At 39.0% G+C, this 16,058-nt stretch overlaps 1 protein-coding gene across 6 annotated transcripts in view; it reads right to left on the bottom strand.

Annotated features, from left to right (window-relative positions):
• Positions 1-1,540: 1,540 nt before the first annotated feature.
• Positions 1,541-16,058, bottom strand: part of EPSTI1 (epithelial stromal interaction 1) — a 50,074-nt gene continuing 35,556 nt past the window's right edge. Inside the window, exons 8-13 of one of the 6 annotated variants that reach the window (XM_063149350.1) lie at positions 13,555-13,638; positions 10,737-10,810; positions 10,339-10,386; positions 8,736-8,833; positions 3,637-3,668; positions 1,541-2,195 (exon numbers count right to left, since the gene is read on the bottom strand). In XM_063149350.1, the coding sequence (XP_063005420.1) occupies positions 8,746-8,833; positions 10,339-10,386; positions 10,737-10,810; positions 13,555-13,638 (294 nt within the window). In that variant the 3' untranslated portion in view covers positions 1,541-2,195; positions 3,637-3,668; positions 8,736-8,745. The other 5 variants (XM_063149353.1, XM_063149352.1, XM_063149351.1 and 2 more) reach the window with 5 other exon arrangements.

Here is a 16,058-nt window from a genome sequence, read left to right as displayed (position 1 = left end):
ACTCTAACAAGCAAATAGATAAGATGCCCAGCTACCCGTTCCTAACTCTCGACAAACCTGAAGCTGTTTTCCCCCTCTACCACCACTTTATTTCATTATAATGCCTTTAAAGAGATGTCATAACATCCCTTTGCTCTCAGCCTTACAGTTTGGGCAGGGTATGTGTGTATGGAGGTGGTAATTCTGAGGTACTGGAAGCTTTCCAACAGGATAAGCACTGCTTTTTCCAGACATCCTGCTAACATCAATTTGTGGATGGATGTAACTTCTTATCATCTCCATTGCAGGGCATGGCTGTCAAAGACACTTCCTGGACCACTGTTCATATAGATTTGTTTGTTCTGTTCAGAAAGATAGGGGAGGGAAAATTCTGATATTTCTCCATTAAAAGGGCTGGAATAGTTAATGTCAGAAATAGTTTGTAGACAGCATTTCAAAAAAGAGATTGAAATGCTGGATAAGGGGAAGCACTGTGAAGACAGCCAAAAGAAAGCAAAAAAGCTTAATAGAAGAGGTTATTCAAGGTGACCTGCCATCACTGCTCCTGAATGTGAAAGTAGCAGGTTAATAAAAAGCTCTTTTTCATGTATTGAAACATAGCAACACAGACTGAATTTCAGCTTGTTAGGGACAATGGTGACTTCCCCTCCCACTCAGCCTTTGGGTTCACTGCTTCAAAAAGACCACCTACAAATATGAGTCCCATTAGAGTACAATACCAGGGTCTGACTGCAGCAAAGACATTTCCATTGAAATATATCTATATGCATGTATATATTGCCCAGTCTGTAGATGTTTAGCCCCCGCCCTAAAATCTACCAAAGAAGGCCAGGTGAGGGATTTCTTGGAGGCAGAGGTAAATTTAATTTCCAAAGAAGTCCAATGACACAGCCAAATACTACTTGTTATACAGTACCACTGTGTAGGTATGGAAAAGTCTTCCCAAGGAATCTTCCCAGAAATTTTTACCTAAAAAAAGGCTAAACCAGAAAATATTGCCAAATCTCCAGCATTCCCTATGAACATCAGCTAGCTAGCAGCATGAGAGATTTGAATAATAGTTTGAGCCAAAGACAGCTACAGAGTGTCCCACAAGGGACAGCAAACATCGCAACATCCGTGGCTCAAAAAAACCTTCAGGTGACTCATTATGAAGTTTCCATATTGCAAGGGTGATGGAAAAATATCATGCCTGCACGCTGAACAAAATTGTTCTGGAGACCTTTAACTCAGCCTAAGACAAAATTGCAAATGCCACAGATACTTTTTCTTTTCTGCGTGGTTTATGTAATATGCACTGTGAACCCTTCTTTTATACTAGAAGTACCTTGGTCATATATGATGACTTTTAGAAAGCATTAAAAAGTTGTCATCTGTCTCAGAGACAGGGAGACACAAATTAAATTCCACTGGACTAGAGGGACAAAGAAAAACAGGAAACTGAAGCTAACGCTGGAGTAGCGCTCCCCACTCCTGTAATAGATGTTACCATGGTAAAACAGACAAAGAGAAAAGACACCACATTGTGCCACAAAAGATGTGAAGAGATCAAATACATTTCAGTTTTATTTCAAACTTTATTTCTTTCTTTCATGTTACGTATTTTTCTAAGAACCTATTTAAAAGATACTGTCTACAATGCACATTTTTCTTCTTGAGTGTCTGCCATTGAGTACAAAGTAAAATAATTTCACAAAACTTCCACAAGAACAAACAGAAAACAAACAAACAAACAAAACCCCAGCAACATTTCTCCTTCTCTTCCCAAAAAATTCCTCTTTACCTGCTTTTTAAGATTGTCTCTGAAATGTTTTTTTTTTTTGTTTTGTTTTTTTCTGGGTAAAGAGCAGCAAGTAAACACATATATTACTGCAGTTTCTGCAGTCACTTTGTCTTCTTTTCCAGAGATCATGAAGACTGGGATAATTACATTCTCCATGAGGCAAAACAATTTATGAAAAAAAAAAAATTACAAATATTCTTATTAAAAATTAAATAGGACTTTCATAATCAGCTGTTTCAAATATGTATGCATGAATAATGACAGCTAGAAACCAGTCTCTGCAGATTGCTCATGAAGACAGTGTGCAGCTGAAGTCAGGGTAAGAAAAGAATCACAATAAAGAGCAGTTTCTTGGAGCTTTTACAAAGTCATTTGGCCTAGGCCAGATAAAAGTGAATATTTCTGCAATACCCTGTAACAAGAGGGAGAAAAAAGAATTAAAATTTATCTTTTACAACAAAAACAAAATTCAAAGTCAACTTCTCAAGGATTAATTCCACTGGAAAATAGTGTTCCCTTTCTTCCAACAGGTTTTAGCTTTTAATTATGTAAAGCCTTCATGAAGGGATTTCTATCTTTTTGTAAATTTAATTCACAAAATGTTCTAATTATCTGCAGACATATTAGTAACTCTTTGAACAACATATTGACATAGCAGGCTGAAATGTGTTTTGAAAACAACAGAAAAACAAGGCTTAAAAATACACCCATCCATATTTCTTGTACAGTTCACATGTAAATACGTTATTGGTATTATACCAATAACAAAGGATTCAATGTGTTGAAGTCCTTCAGCTGTCCACAGCTTACAAAACATAGTAGAACTGTGGACTGCAAAAGATAGCCATTTCTGCCCCTCCAGGGAATTGCCTTTATCTACACATTGCCATTTCCTGAGTGAATTTGAGTAAATTTTTAATAAAAATTTTACTTCTCAAAAAACTGAAAAGACAACTCATGGGAAGCCAACAATATAATTTAGATACTGTCTTCAGAATAAAGCCCTGCTGTAAAAGGACTAACATAACTGTTGGAGTAGCAAATGATGAAGAAAGTCTCAAATCTAGATTTGTGGGGGAAGGGTTGGAAGCAACGGACTTTTAAAAGTTTGATTATTTTAAATTCCTTTTCATAAAATGCAAGGTCTCAAAAAAACCCCCCAAAAAACCGAGTTATGTCAAACCTAACTGCTAAGGAACAAATAATCTTTGTCAGTTCCCGAACTTGCTTCAAAAGTTTCCAACCCTGTAAGTAAAGGCTCTGCAGACATAGTTGTATCTGAATTGAGGATTAGAGTAGGGAACCCCTTTCAGAAAGGAACACAGATGCAGTGAGTCTTAAGAAAAGGACATTTTAAAGCAGAGGGCCTGATTTCTCTGATTCAGTAGTGGTGTTTTACTGACAGCCTCCACTGATATGCAGTTTCCCTTTTTGTTCATGAACAATGGTTGGAAGAACACAGCCCACAACAGTATCCCTTTCACTTAAGAACACTGAAAGTTTACTAAGTCACCTCCTGCACTCCCAGCCACATTCAGCTTTATCTAGGCAGAGTCTATGATGCAGAGAACATGGCTGTAGTGAAGTTTTAGCCTAAATATCAAGGCACTCCCAGAAGATGCCATCAATGCCATCATCAGCTTTTCTTACCTGCAATTCTTCACAAAAATCATGTTTCAGATTAGGTATGTGCCATTGCAGGACTCCCAAACACAGAGTTGGAATGCATTTCTTTTAAGATCCCTTCTCATATTGTTTCAAAATTAAACTACAAAAATTGTCATAATGAAATGTCAAATTCAAAACTAAATTATTACTGACATTGGTTCTAAAAAAAACCAAATTATTCTTACCTTGCTCCTCCTTTATTCCAAGTAGTTTGACTCTTGGATAAAAATAAAAAATGCATTAGTACAGTACAATGTACAATGTGCAATACAATTGCATATTCATGCAAGGAATTATGGTTATCTAGTTGTGTGGTGCTTTCTTGATTATTTGAAGTCATTTTGAAACTCCACTTAAAATAACAAGCAAACTCTTTTCCAAGATTCCAGTCCTAGAACAAAACATCTTTGATTTGACTTCTAAATAAATAGCAGGATGTATTGACTCAAGAGATAAACATATCTTGCTTCTGCTAGGAGAAAAAAAGATAAATCTAGAAGTATTTCAAATATCTTCAGATTCTTAACCTCACACAATTTGAAAGAGTGAGAAGCTTCTTCTGTTCCTGCCCAGACTGCCACTATTCTCATGTAGGATTCTCAAAGCAAAGAATGACTGAGCTCAAGATCAAGGCAGGGGAAACACATCTGCATATGATGTCTGACAGCCTTGCCAGAGCTAAGTCACTAAACTGAGCTACAGCCTGCCTGGACCTACTCATCTGAGGTCCCTTTATTGATGCTGATATTTCTGCTAAGTAGTTTCTATATTTTCTGCCAGGAAAGACAGGTATGTTACTTTCAGTAAAAAGAAAAAACCCAACAAACAAGAAAACAACCATTTTTAGGAAGCAAACTAATAACCTTTTCAACTCAGATTGTACATAGACTAACCAAGTTAAAGCTAAGTTAGCAAATCACATTATTCATTTAAACACATGTAACCATTGTGGATTGCATTCTGGAACCTTCTTATATAAATATTCTTTTCTCAATATTCCCATGTTAAGTAAAAGCCTTTTCTTCGTTCTGGGAAAGCAGAATTTTTAGTGCAACTTGATCCTTCTGAAAGTACATTGAAGACAGATTGTTTAGAAAAACCTGTGACATGCATGCTGGCCTTGTGACTTCAGGGGCCTTTGAGCTGGGGCTCCTTTTGCTGTGCAACAGTAAACTTCATGACTTTTTCCCTCTTCAACTGGTCACAAACAGCATAAATCAAGTGCTGGCTGAGACTCCAAAGAAACTTTCCCATGGGTCATGCTGCAAGAACTAAACAAAGTGCAAACCCACAAACCATGTTTATTCAAAATAGTTTTATCCGTTAATCATATTTCCTCAAAACAAATTTATCCAGCATCTTATTCAGTTCCTGTTCTGCACATGGGAAAGGAAGAGAATGGGGTTTCCTGTCCCACTACACCTGTGTATTCAGGGCATAGCTGCTTTGCACAGCAAGTATCTAGTATTATGCATCCACTGAAAGAGCAGAGTTAGCACTCGAGGGAGCATTTCTCATTCTTATGCATCACACTGGATATAATGGAGACATGAGACAGGAGGATGTAATATGTCACCTTGCCTTCTAGACTCTGGGTTTGCTATGGCTCAGAGAGTTTCAGCAAGACAACTAGTATTTAATTGAAGAAGAGCAGACCTATAAATTTCATACGTTCACAATGTGACCTCTCCCCATTTACAGAATAAACAAAAGGGTACTTGACAGTGACCCATTTTCATGCAAAAAATTAACAAGGTCTCTGTTACAGGCTTGCCATGCATTAGCTTTTGGTCTCTGCAAATCCCTACATACTTGGATATGGGCAAATCCCATGAGGCATTGAATAACAAAATGTGCAACTGTTTAAAAGTTATTCTTTTGTAACAACAAAAGTGCTTTACTGATCATTTGTGCCAAAACAGTGAACAAATACTGTCTCAGTTCTAAGTCCCAGATGAATCATGATTAAATTAGGAAGAAATTCTTTACTGTGAGGGTGGTGAAATACTGCGGCAGGTTGCCCAGAGAAGCTGTGGATGCCCCATCCCTGGAAATGCTGAAGGCCAAGTTTTCTGGAGCTCTGAGCAGCCTGATCTCGTGGAAGGTGTCCTTGCCCATAGCAGGCAGGTTGGAACTAGATGATCTTTAAAGTCCCATCCAACCCAAACCATTCTATGATTCCATTATATGATCTTATTTATTAAACTTGGATTTTGAAAGGACTATGGTAATTTTCTTATTCTCCTATCTTGAAAGGTTTATCTTTATGCCAAAGGCAGTGCAAAGGGCATTAAAACTTTCTTGATAGCATACAGCAAGACTCGGGGCTTTCTCAAGGGTGCAGTAGCTCACAGATAGAAGTGGAACTTCATTATGTTGTTTCCCCATTAAAAATGGAAACTACAAAGCCACCCAGAGAGTGCCCTGGCATTTATAATCAAAAAGGCAGGAGAAATTACAGTCATGAAGATCCTTCTTAATAGAACAGCTTATAAATATTCCTAATAAAACACAAAATGTCTGGAGGGGATTTGAATTAATGAAAACTCATTTCCTATTGCTTAGGGGACAATTGGACAATGTAACTGCTCTCCTGCCCTCTTCCCAGACGTACACAATATATTCAGCCTCCTCCCCTTTTCTCCATGTCATTTGTGATATCATGTCCCTTTCTGAATCCCCTAGCCCCCAGGACATCAGGGCAGAGCTGCAGCTGCTCTTGAGCTGTGCCCACGCTGATCTGCCAGAGGGCTGCAGTCAAACAATGCAGAGAATGCACCACCCCTCAGAGTGGGCACTGTTTTAGGCTGTCTCCTATGCTAGTCACTGCTTTTCACAAAACACACAGAAATTTAATTATCTCTGAGACTTGTAATCCCTTTCAAATTTGGCTAAGATTGGCCAGCAGCTGGGAAATCTTATTACATGCACACAGACAGTGTGATCGTACAAATTTCATTTCTTTAGGAAACCAGGCTAATAGAACCAACAGTGAAAAATAGAGTGGATACATCAACAATAGAGCACAACATTCAGTTTCTGTTAAGTGTGAAGTTGTTGTGACTGTAAAGAGTTCAAACAGGGGAAAAAATCTACAAGAAGGAAAGAGAACAAATGGCACCCTTTGGTGCCATTGCACAGATGGAAGAGGCTCAAAAATTACCTTCATGTCTTTACTTTGGGAACTTTTTTACCTTCTCTTAATCTTAGTATATAGTCGGACCTGTTTCAGTTAGCTTCCTTGTAATGTAAAATGCCTGGCTGCAGACTACATGACTTGTAAGCCCTGCCTGCAGTTCAGCTCTTTTTTTTTTAAATCCCAAAGGAAAGGAGAAAAATCTCGGTATAATCAAAGACACTAAGATTGCTGCCTCCAGCCTATCTTTTGAGAGATTATTTTTCTTTCTTGTGCTTGTTACCAATACCCATTTTTTAATTCCTATCCATTAGGACATATTCTTTCATATTTTAATCTTTTCCTTCTCAGTTTAGTCTTCAAATGTCACGTTATAACATAAAGGAAAAATAGATCTAGCATTACCCAGCAGAAGGCATGCTCTTTGGGAGTCATTAAGTAAATAACAGAGTAGGACATTTATCACTTCCATACACAGGGTTTTATTGCATTTGTATTGATGCATTAATTCGATTTACATATTAAAAAAACCCTCACATAGTCACCTGTTGTTAAAACTGTGCCTAGGCTGAGCACACTCATTTGTGCTCAATGATACAGACTGTGAAAGAGGGTGTGTGCATCTGACTAAAGGCAAAGCCCTGCCACCTCTGCAGACAATGGCAAGGTTTCCAGGGGTGAAGGCAGGTGCTCTGATGGAGATGCTTGAGAAAAATGTTGGGGATCTTGGCTGTGTCACACATTTTCCTTGGAGTTTATCAGGAAACAGTACACTAATGGGGACAAAAAACACAAAGTGCCCTCGTTGCCTTTGTTAACCAGACACCCTCTATCAGACTTCATCTTTTGCACTTTCCCTGTATCAGGTGGCTGTGTCCTGCCTGCAGTCTCTAATTCTGCTATCTGCAGACATGCTGTCCTTCAGGAGGTGGCTCAGGCCTGCCATACACTGTGCTCTCTTACTCACACCCTTTAACTAGCCTGGACACCTGTAACTTGGCTTCCATCAGCTTCTGCACTGCCTGATGTGCTTGGTGTTTCAGATCAGTAAAGCTGCTGATGTCTGCCCACAGACCTGATGGGAGCTTGAGCTGGCACGTCCTGTCTCCTCTCACCAAGACCAAGAACCAGTGCAAGGCTCCTGAGCCCAGGGCTTGCCCAAGGCTTGTAGTGATGAAGACACTCTTTTCCCATTTCAGTACATGGAAAATCCAGTGGCAAGAATATCTGCTTTTTAACCATGCCTTGACTTTGGAGATGCTTGAACTGAACTCTTTCTGGTATTCACTGGCTAACATACACATCCTGACCAACTAATCCAATTCAAGCTGTTATATTTTATCAACTAAACACCTTCCTCTACACTGTCACACACACTAAATTCTCTTAGAGTCTCATCATTTTGCTTCTCAGTCTTCCTAACTCTTCAATTCCCATACCAGGGTCTTTTCATCAATAGAATTTCAGCCTAATGAAAAATTCCATGATGGGGAATACATATATTTACTTTTTTTTTTATACTGAAAATTCTAAACAACAATAACATTAATGTCTCATTAGGACAGTTGAAAAAATGAATGGATATTTAATAGTATGCAGCTTTTCTTCAAAAATCCTTACAAATACTGACTTTAAATGAAATGTAGTTGAGCTTTCTTTGTCATAATTTTATATAGGTAAAAAATGAATAGCTGTACCTGGAAAGATATAGGTAGACAGATAGATACAGATATAGAGATGGGATTTTTTTCCTCCATCTTGAATATCATATTAAAATATTTATAGCATATCTGAGCATCTTTAATTTAAAGACTTTAAAAAATCCCTAATGATTTCACTACCCTTGTTCTGAACTTAAGGAAGTACCTTGGATGTGGCTCCTTGTAGTGAGTACCTCACACACAAGGCCACTGAGTTCTGCTGCAAGAGCAGCTGTTCCTCTCTCCTTCCATTTGAAAAGCTTATATTTTAGACAGAATTTCTTCTTGAAAGGTATTCAAGAATTTCTCCTTGAAAGGTACTAAGGACAGCCAGCCGGGGCTGTAAGTTCTGTCAGGCAGACTAAAGACAGACACACAATAGTGTCTGGAGAAAAATTCAATATTTGAACAATCTCATTGCTTCTCCATTCTGTACCAAAAAACTTACCAAGGTGCCATTATTGAGGTAGTCCATTATATCCAGGGTGGTAGATGTTATTAGGCTGTGTTCTGTTCTGGAGTCGGTCCAGGAAAGCATTATTTACCCTTAAAGTACAATAAAAAATGAATAATGATGGAAGGCAGCTGAGAAGTTCACAAAATACTGATATTAAACATTCTGTGAGTGGCTCTCCCTTCCCATCTGTTCAGTGCCCATCTTCCTGTGTTTTTCAAGCAGCATAACCATGGATGGGCATGAGATCAGGTGGACTTAATTTTCAATTCACCAGATGCACCCTTATCCTGGGATCAGCCTGTTGGGAGTAAGAGGCATACCTTGGCTGCTGTTCATAATGCACGAAAATTCTCCATAGAAAGATGACCTGTGTACCACCACCCACCTCTTTAGGGAGGTTACATATTTTGACAAGTCATCTTAGGTAATCTTTCAGCTTTCAGTGCTCAAGGAAAGTTTCTAGAAGTACTGATTTCGTAATAAAAAATGGAAGAACACACTTAAGCTTGTTACTAAGAGAGACAATTTATGCAGCTGACAACTTTCTCTTCCATCCAGCTGTGAAATTCTAGCATTTTCTTGCACTACTCTACCAATCTGGAAAGCATGGACAAATACACAGTTTTCCTCAATCTGTTTTAAATATTTTCACATTGGGACTGTTCAGCATGCAGAGGAGAAGCCTGTGGGGTGACCTTACAGCAGCCTTTCAGTATTTAAAGTGGGCTACAAGAGAGATGGAGGGGGACTTTTTACAAGGGCATGTGATAAAGGGCAAGGGAGAATGGCTTTAGACTGAAAGGGGGTAGACTCAGATTGGATATTAGGAAGAAATTCTTCACTATGAGGGTGCTGAGGCACTGGCACAGGTTGCCCAGAGAAGCTGTGCATGCCCCATCCCTGGCAGTGCTCCAGGCCAGGCTGGATGGGGCTCTGAGCAGCCTGGTGGAGTGCAAGGTGTCCCTGCCCATGGCAGGGGGGTTGGAGCTAGATGACCTTTAAGGTCCCTTCCAACCCAAATCATTCTATGATTCTCTGGAAAACTGTGTCTTTTTCTCCTTGATTACTGCTTAGGACTGACACACGCTTAGACATGGCTGTTGTTTTAATGTTCTACAATGGTGTTGGTAAGAATGAGATAAAAAGGAAAATACTGGGTTATTTCTCTCTATGCTTATGAGATGGACTGAATCAAAAATCCTTCATTAACTTCTATGAGTAATTATTTCAATCTCTGCTAGAGAAAAAAAAGAAATGAAAGCAGTCTGAAGAGTGGTTGTCTACAGAAGTAGGCATTTTTTAAAATATTACATAATGATTTAAAAAAAAAGAAACAAACATTGTTTTTACTTTTGAGCCTGAGCATTGTTTCTTTTTACCAGTAGAACACAAAGCTGAAAATAAAGCTGTGCTTCAGGATAATGAAAAGTCCTTTAAGTGACAGAAGTGGAAGATGAGAAGTGTGGAGCACAGAGAGGTCACAGCGGCGGGGCAGAGCCTGGGGCACAAAGAAATGCCGCTGCAGAAGGCCTTGCTGCACTGCAGGTTCCATCTGAATCAATACCAAGACCCAGGTTTAGCTCTGCCTGCTAACCTCAGAGACAGTCCGCCACAAGATGCAGCATGGACAAAGTAGACCGTTCTAAAAGAAACAAAAATATAGATATAAAAATATATAGATATCTACGTTCATATACAGATACACAGATAAAGTGTGTGTCCTCAATAAAACTATTAATTGCTTCTACTCTATGCTGTGTCCTATGCTGATAGGACAAAAAAAGTGAGAAAGGCACTCTGGGTCATTCTGCATGCAGTGAACAGCTGTAATAATGGATATTAGTGGCTCATAGTGGAAAGCAAAGCTAAACCAGAGATGAGGTCAGGGATCCTCATTGCAATAGTCTTCTGAAACATGAGTGCCTGTATTTTGAGACCCTTTCCACGCGGAAATTCAATTCCAGTGTATTTTGCATTTTTTTTGCATCTTACCTCCTCTGTTCATTTTTTAGTGTTCTTGTCCTGGTTTCCTCTTCCTGCTTTTGTTTAAATTCCAATAATTCAGCCTGGCAATGATAAAAATAAAAAACAAACAAATAAATAAATAAATAAACTAACTTACTTTTAATTAACTTATGCTGCAAACCTTATTAATTCTACATGATATTAACCTCAGTTACAGTCAGAACTTCTCTCAGCTGCATTTTCCTTATGGAACAGCACTATGTTAAAAACTGAGCTGGTTTTTCTGTTCAGCATGTGGATAGTTTTTTGTTTGTGCCTTGAAAAGTGGGAAGTTACAGGATTCAGACATTTAGAGTCCTACATTTAAAGGGGCATGCCAGACACCAGTCTGCTTCCCCATGTCCCAAAACACAGATTTGAATTTCCCAGTGGGTCAAAGGGGGATGAAAGCCAAAGTGAGGAGCAGACACAACTGTCATGCCCACAGAGGAAGAAGGAGCCATGTCCTTCACCTCCTGCCTCTGCAGAGTGCAAGCAGAAGATGAGATCTGGGCTATGCGACGTGGTGTGTCACCTCCAGCTCCCTGGGGCTCCCTTCAGGGTGAGGAGGGAAAATGGAGCTTGGTGAAAATGGTGTGCTGGGAACATACACAAGCGCCCAGCATTGCAGCCTTACGTGGTATTAAGGTGTATAAACGGTGTCAAAGGGAATTGGAGGAGAGTTTGCTCATGCAATTTTAGCCAAAACTGTGAAGGAAACACAACTGGCATGACTGTGGTCTGTATGTGTGCTTGTTTGTCCAGCTCCTTCGGCCTGCAACGCACCCAAGAGATTACAGATCTTTGTGCAAAGGAGATTTGGGCTTGCAGGGCAAGGGGGTAGGCATAGGAACAGACCTATCCTTCATATTTTCCATAGCAACTGCACAGCAGTAGGAATAGAAACTAAAATAAAATGATGTACTTAGATAAAAGCTTCAATAACTGAATGGAACCACATGACTGGGTTTTTTTTTAAAATCAATTTAAGTGGAACATTAAGTAAAAACTATGCAATAAATGTATGGAGAAAATCAATAACTGAGAATGTGTTGTGTATCAATATTTGTCTAGCCCTAAAAGAAGAAACAGGATTAAGAAATAAAAAAGCCAACCTCAATTTTCACTATTTTAAATAACTATTCAACCTGAAAATTAAAACTCAGCATCTGACTTTCCAATATGCCGACTCCTCTCTCAGAGTAATGTTCTGAAATATATTGTGCGTATATGATGCGGTGTTCAAAGTGTACTGAAAATTTCTAAATCAAGCAATACATACTAAAACCTGTTCTGAAGAAAAAAAGGGAACTGACAATACCTACACATTTTATAGCTACACTCTGCTAGGAGGTACACACAAGACAGAATTCACAATTACTTTAATAAATATTAGTTTGAAGTAGAAACGAGCCAACATATATCTGAGGGACAATTATTGGAGCCCTTAAAATCCATATTATTTACAGTGGGTTTGTAAGTAGTGCATTACTCTGCACAATAGGTAGCAGCAACTGTGAAGGCAAGGAGACCTTAGAACCACATAACAAACAAGAGCAGCCTTAGAAGCAGCCAACACCTCCTTAGAAACCCATGGAAATTGCTGAAGAGTCTACAGCTCTACACAAGTCCCTTAAACCAAACCCATAAATTAGGGGTGTGCTAATTTACATCTGTAGTCATTTTCTCTTTGGAAGGATCCATGTACAGACTACAACAGGAACCAGCCTTAGACCCATCCAGGCTGGTTTTCAAAAATTTTTCCTATGTATAGGTTCTGAGAGCAAGCATATACCTGATGGGATAGCAATGAAGAGACTCTCTTGTGCTCCACTTTTTTTTCCCCAGTACTATAGTTATTAGAATACTGTGAAATGAGGACACATCCCCAACATGTAAAGAAAGATATCAGTGACAGGGAATAAGTAACTTCTCCAGTTCTAGAAGTTATGGAATTTGTTGTATGGTGTATGGAATTTGTTGTGCTAAAATTCTCCCACTGGGGAAGAAGCTTAACATTAATTTGGATGTTAGTAACAGCAGAGGCACAGCAAGTGGCTCAGGACTTGCTCACATATTTTCAAATTATTTGCTAGATTTTCAAGTGCTGCCCTCCCTGTACTTTCACAGTCAAACCCGGAGCCAAGACAGGTAACTTTGCAGAGTGTCATCACCTTTGGTAGATGGACTTTATCTGGATACGGTACCCAAATCTATACCAGAGGGACTACACATTTCAGGCAATGCATGATGCATACACAGAATATGGAGTTCAAAGTTGCACTTATGGAATGCCTGCTTTTTAGACAATTCAAAACTCTTTAGTTAGGTAGTCAGAAAGGGCACAGAGAGGCATACTATAATTAACAGCAAATCTGGGCATTTCCACATCCCCATTTGAAAAAGCAGGGCCCATGGCCCTCAATTCTCTAGAAAGAGACAATTCAGAAAGATCATCCTAAATTCCTCAGTAAGACGACTTCTGCCTGCAAGAGAGTAAGCTGGTTTCCTTAGCCTATGAAATCGGTTGCCATGGTCAAAAAGCCCTCTGCACAATTATTCAAGCAAAGAGGTGAAAAGGAGCTCATTTTCCAGATGCAAACAGCCTTGAACTCAGAAGATAACTGTCCTGTCCCTGTTCAAATTTTACAGCTTGACTCATCTCTCTCACAATATTTGAAAACAGTGACTGAATCACTTTTACTAAAGGGAAGCTCTGTGCGTAGGCTACAAGTAATCAGTGTATTTAATTGGTTTCACAGCATGCAAAAATGATACAATATGTAAACTGTTAATGTATAATTACCTTCCTCTGTTGTTCTTGCTTCATTTCCTCTAATCTTCTGTTTTCATCCTCTCGAAGAGCTTGCTTATAAGCATGGCTTCTTTTCTATTGTTCAGCAGAAAATAAAAATATATTAGTGTGGTGAGAGCAGGGCCAAACTCCCAAACCTTATTCTCAAATTGTTATATGGGTAATTAACAAACACAAATGGTTGAATGATTCCAGTTACTTAAGAAACAGATTAGTCTCAAGACTAGAATTTAAACAAGAAGTGGCCTAGAGCCTCTCAGTCATTCAGTTTGGTTGAATGTCCACCTGTGCATCACACCCAGGTAGTCACAGCAAGTGCTATTCTGTGTCCCAGTGACAACCATAAACATAGCCTGAGCAGTCAGAAAACACAGTCAGGATACATGCTAATGAGATGGGGTATTCTGGGAAGAAAGAAAAGTAATGAAAATATAACCAAGATAAAAAAGCAGAATGGAAGCCTTGTAACAGAGGGAACACGGGACTTTTTTTGTGGAGGTAGGGCAACAGGAGAGATCAAACCTGCTATTATTTGTGAAGCATTAAGAAAATTGAAAATGTGAACTACACATCATGAATAATGTAATAACTGTGCAACAGGTTTACATTACAATAACTAGCCCTGGTCTTTCACAAGTTGTAATTGTTTGCAAAAAGCCAACCTAAAATTAGGGTCTTAGAGGATCCTTAGGATATTGTACACTGGAACTTCTACTGTAAAGTCTTTGAGCAGAGATGTAGGGTAGCACACTAAAAAATGAGCCAGTATAATTTAATACAAGAATTGTGCAGTTTGACATAAGTGAGGGATTTGTTACAGGTCTACAGACTATTTCCAAAATTTGATATATGCACGCAGAACGACACCATTAAAACAACATGCACATAATTTGCTAAAAAGACTGAATAGAGAAAGCAATTATTAATAGCTCAATTTTGAGCTGCGAGAAGTTGCTACATGTGTCCAGGGAGACTCATTCTGGGTCCGATATTATTCATTACTCTCTGTAATGGTTTGGAGAATTGTGTGGAAAATATGTTAATCAAGTTGGAAGACAATAAAAATCTACACAGGATTGGTCACACTTTGAAAGACAGGATTAAAATTAATTATGAGCTTGAGTAAATAAGCAGGTCCAAAAAGTCATCAATGACAGAGACTCTCAAAAGAAGTCAAATTTGTTCATCGATGTGAAGTAACATTTGGCAAGGATAGTTGATCTAGGTGTGCTAAATTAACATCACTATCCAAGAAATGATGTGAGGGGAAAAAAACTCTGATCTGCATCACATTGTCCCAGACTGTTTTCAGAACAAGTTTTTCAAATTTAAAAAAATCACAAACATGTATGTATATTCCCCCTTTTAGCATGCATTTTAGGCACGTCGTAAGCTTATCACACTTCACTATTTCAAATACACTGTTCCTGAATCTTTTAATTACTTCAGACAAAGGACATGTTCAAGGTAACATCCAAATTAGAGTCCTCGTTTTCCTACTGGTTTAGCACTTTGGTGCTATGCCAAGTTTATTTAGATAAGAACTCATGGGTTACATCCTTTGGATTCCTGGCTCAGAGGCTGTGCCTATACCTATAGACTGGACCTCATCCAAGGTGATTGGGAAGACTTTGCTAACGGCATTGCTGCATTATGATTCACAAAGCTACAGAAATGCAGCCACACAAAAGACAAGTATCATGTCAGCTACTACTAAAGAACAGTACAGATAAATGATGTATTTTATCTGCTAGGACACTAGCAGAGTGAAAGATGAACTATGGGATGTAATTTGACACAACTCTTTGAGAAACCTGTCAAAACATGGGATGAGAAAGCCACACATAGGTAGGCGAAGCAGAGGGCCAAGGCTAAAAGCAGGACCTGTACAACTGAAACAGTTCAGCGCTCCTTCAGCCATCCACCCACTTTGGTGTGGATGTGAAGACAGCACACCAAAATACTGAAATCCAAGTCAGTCACGGGGACATGAGCTCACTCGTCTTCCCAGTTCAGTGCTCATATCGTACGAAAGCTGCAGAGCTAGGCCTTCCCTACCAAAGAGCTAACTCCCACTGTTTGAAGTGTTGGATGCTCCAAGAGGGAGGTAGAAGTAGTTTCAAGACATCTTTTGTCCCTTTCCATATCCCTTCATCTTGGTTGTTCACCCAGGACTACCAAATACATTCTGAAAGCCACTCTCCTATGATTGACATTCTGTCCAACAGTGCTGGGCAGAAATTGGCACTTTCTAGCTACATATCTGCCCACACTTGCTAAAATGTCCTTAGGGTTTTCAGAGACACAAGATATCCTGAAGAATTAAAGGGGAATGAGACCTATTTTCAATATCAGCTTCCTTTTCCTGAAATGAAAACCAGGAAGAAATACTAGAGGCAAGACAGATGTGTCATATATCCTGTTGGCATCCATTTCTATAAAGGGATGATTTTTTTCCATTTCTAAGTCATCTGAAGAAATATGGAGGCAAATCT

This window comes from Melospiza melodia, chromosome 2 (genome assembly GCF_035770615.1).
Source record: "Melospiza melodia melodia isolate bMelMel2 chromosome 2, bMelMel2.pri, whole genome shotgun sequence".
NCBI lineage: Eukaryota > Metazoa > Chordata > Aves > Passeriformes > Passerellidae > Melospiza > Melospiza melodia.
This window is presented reverse-complemented; position numbering and strand designations above follow the sequence as displayed.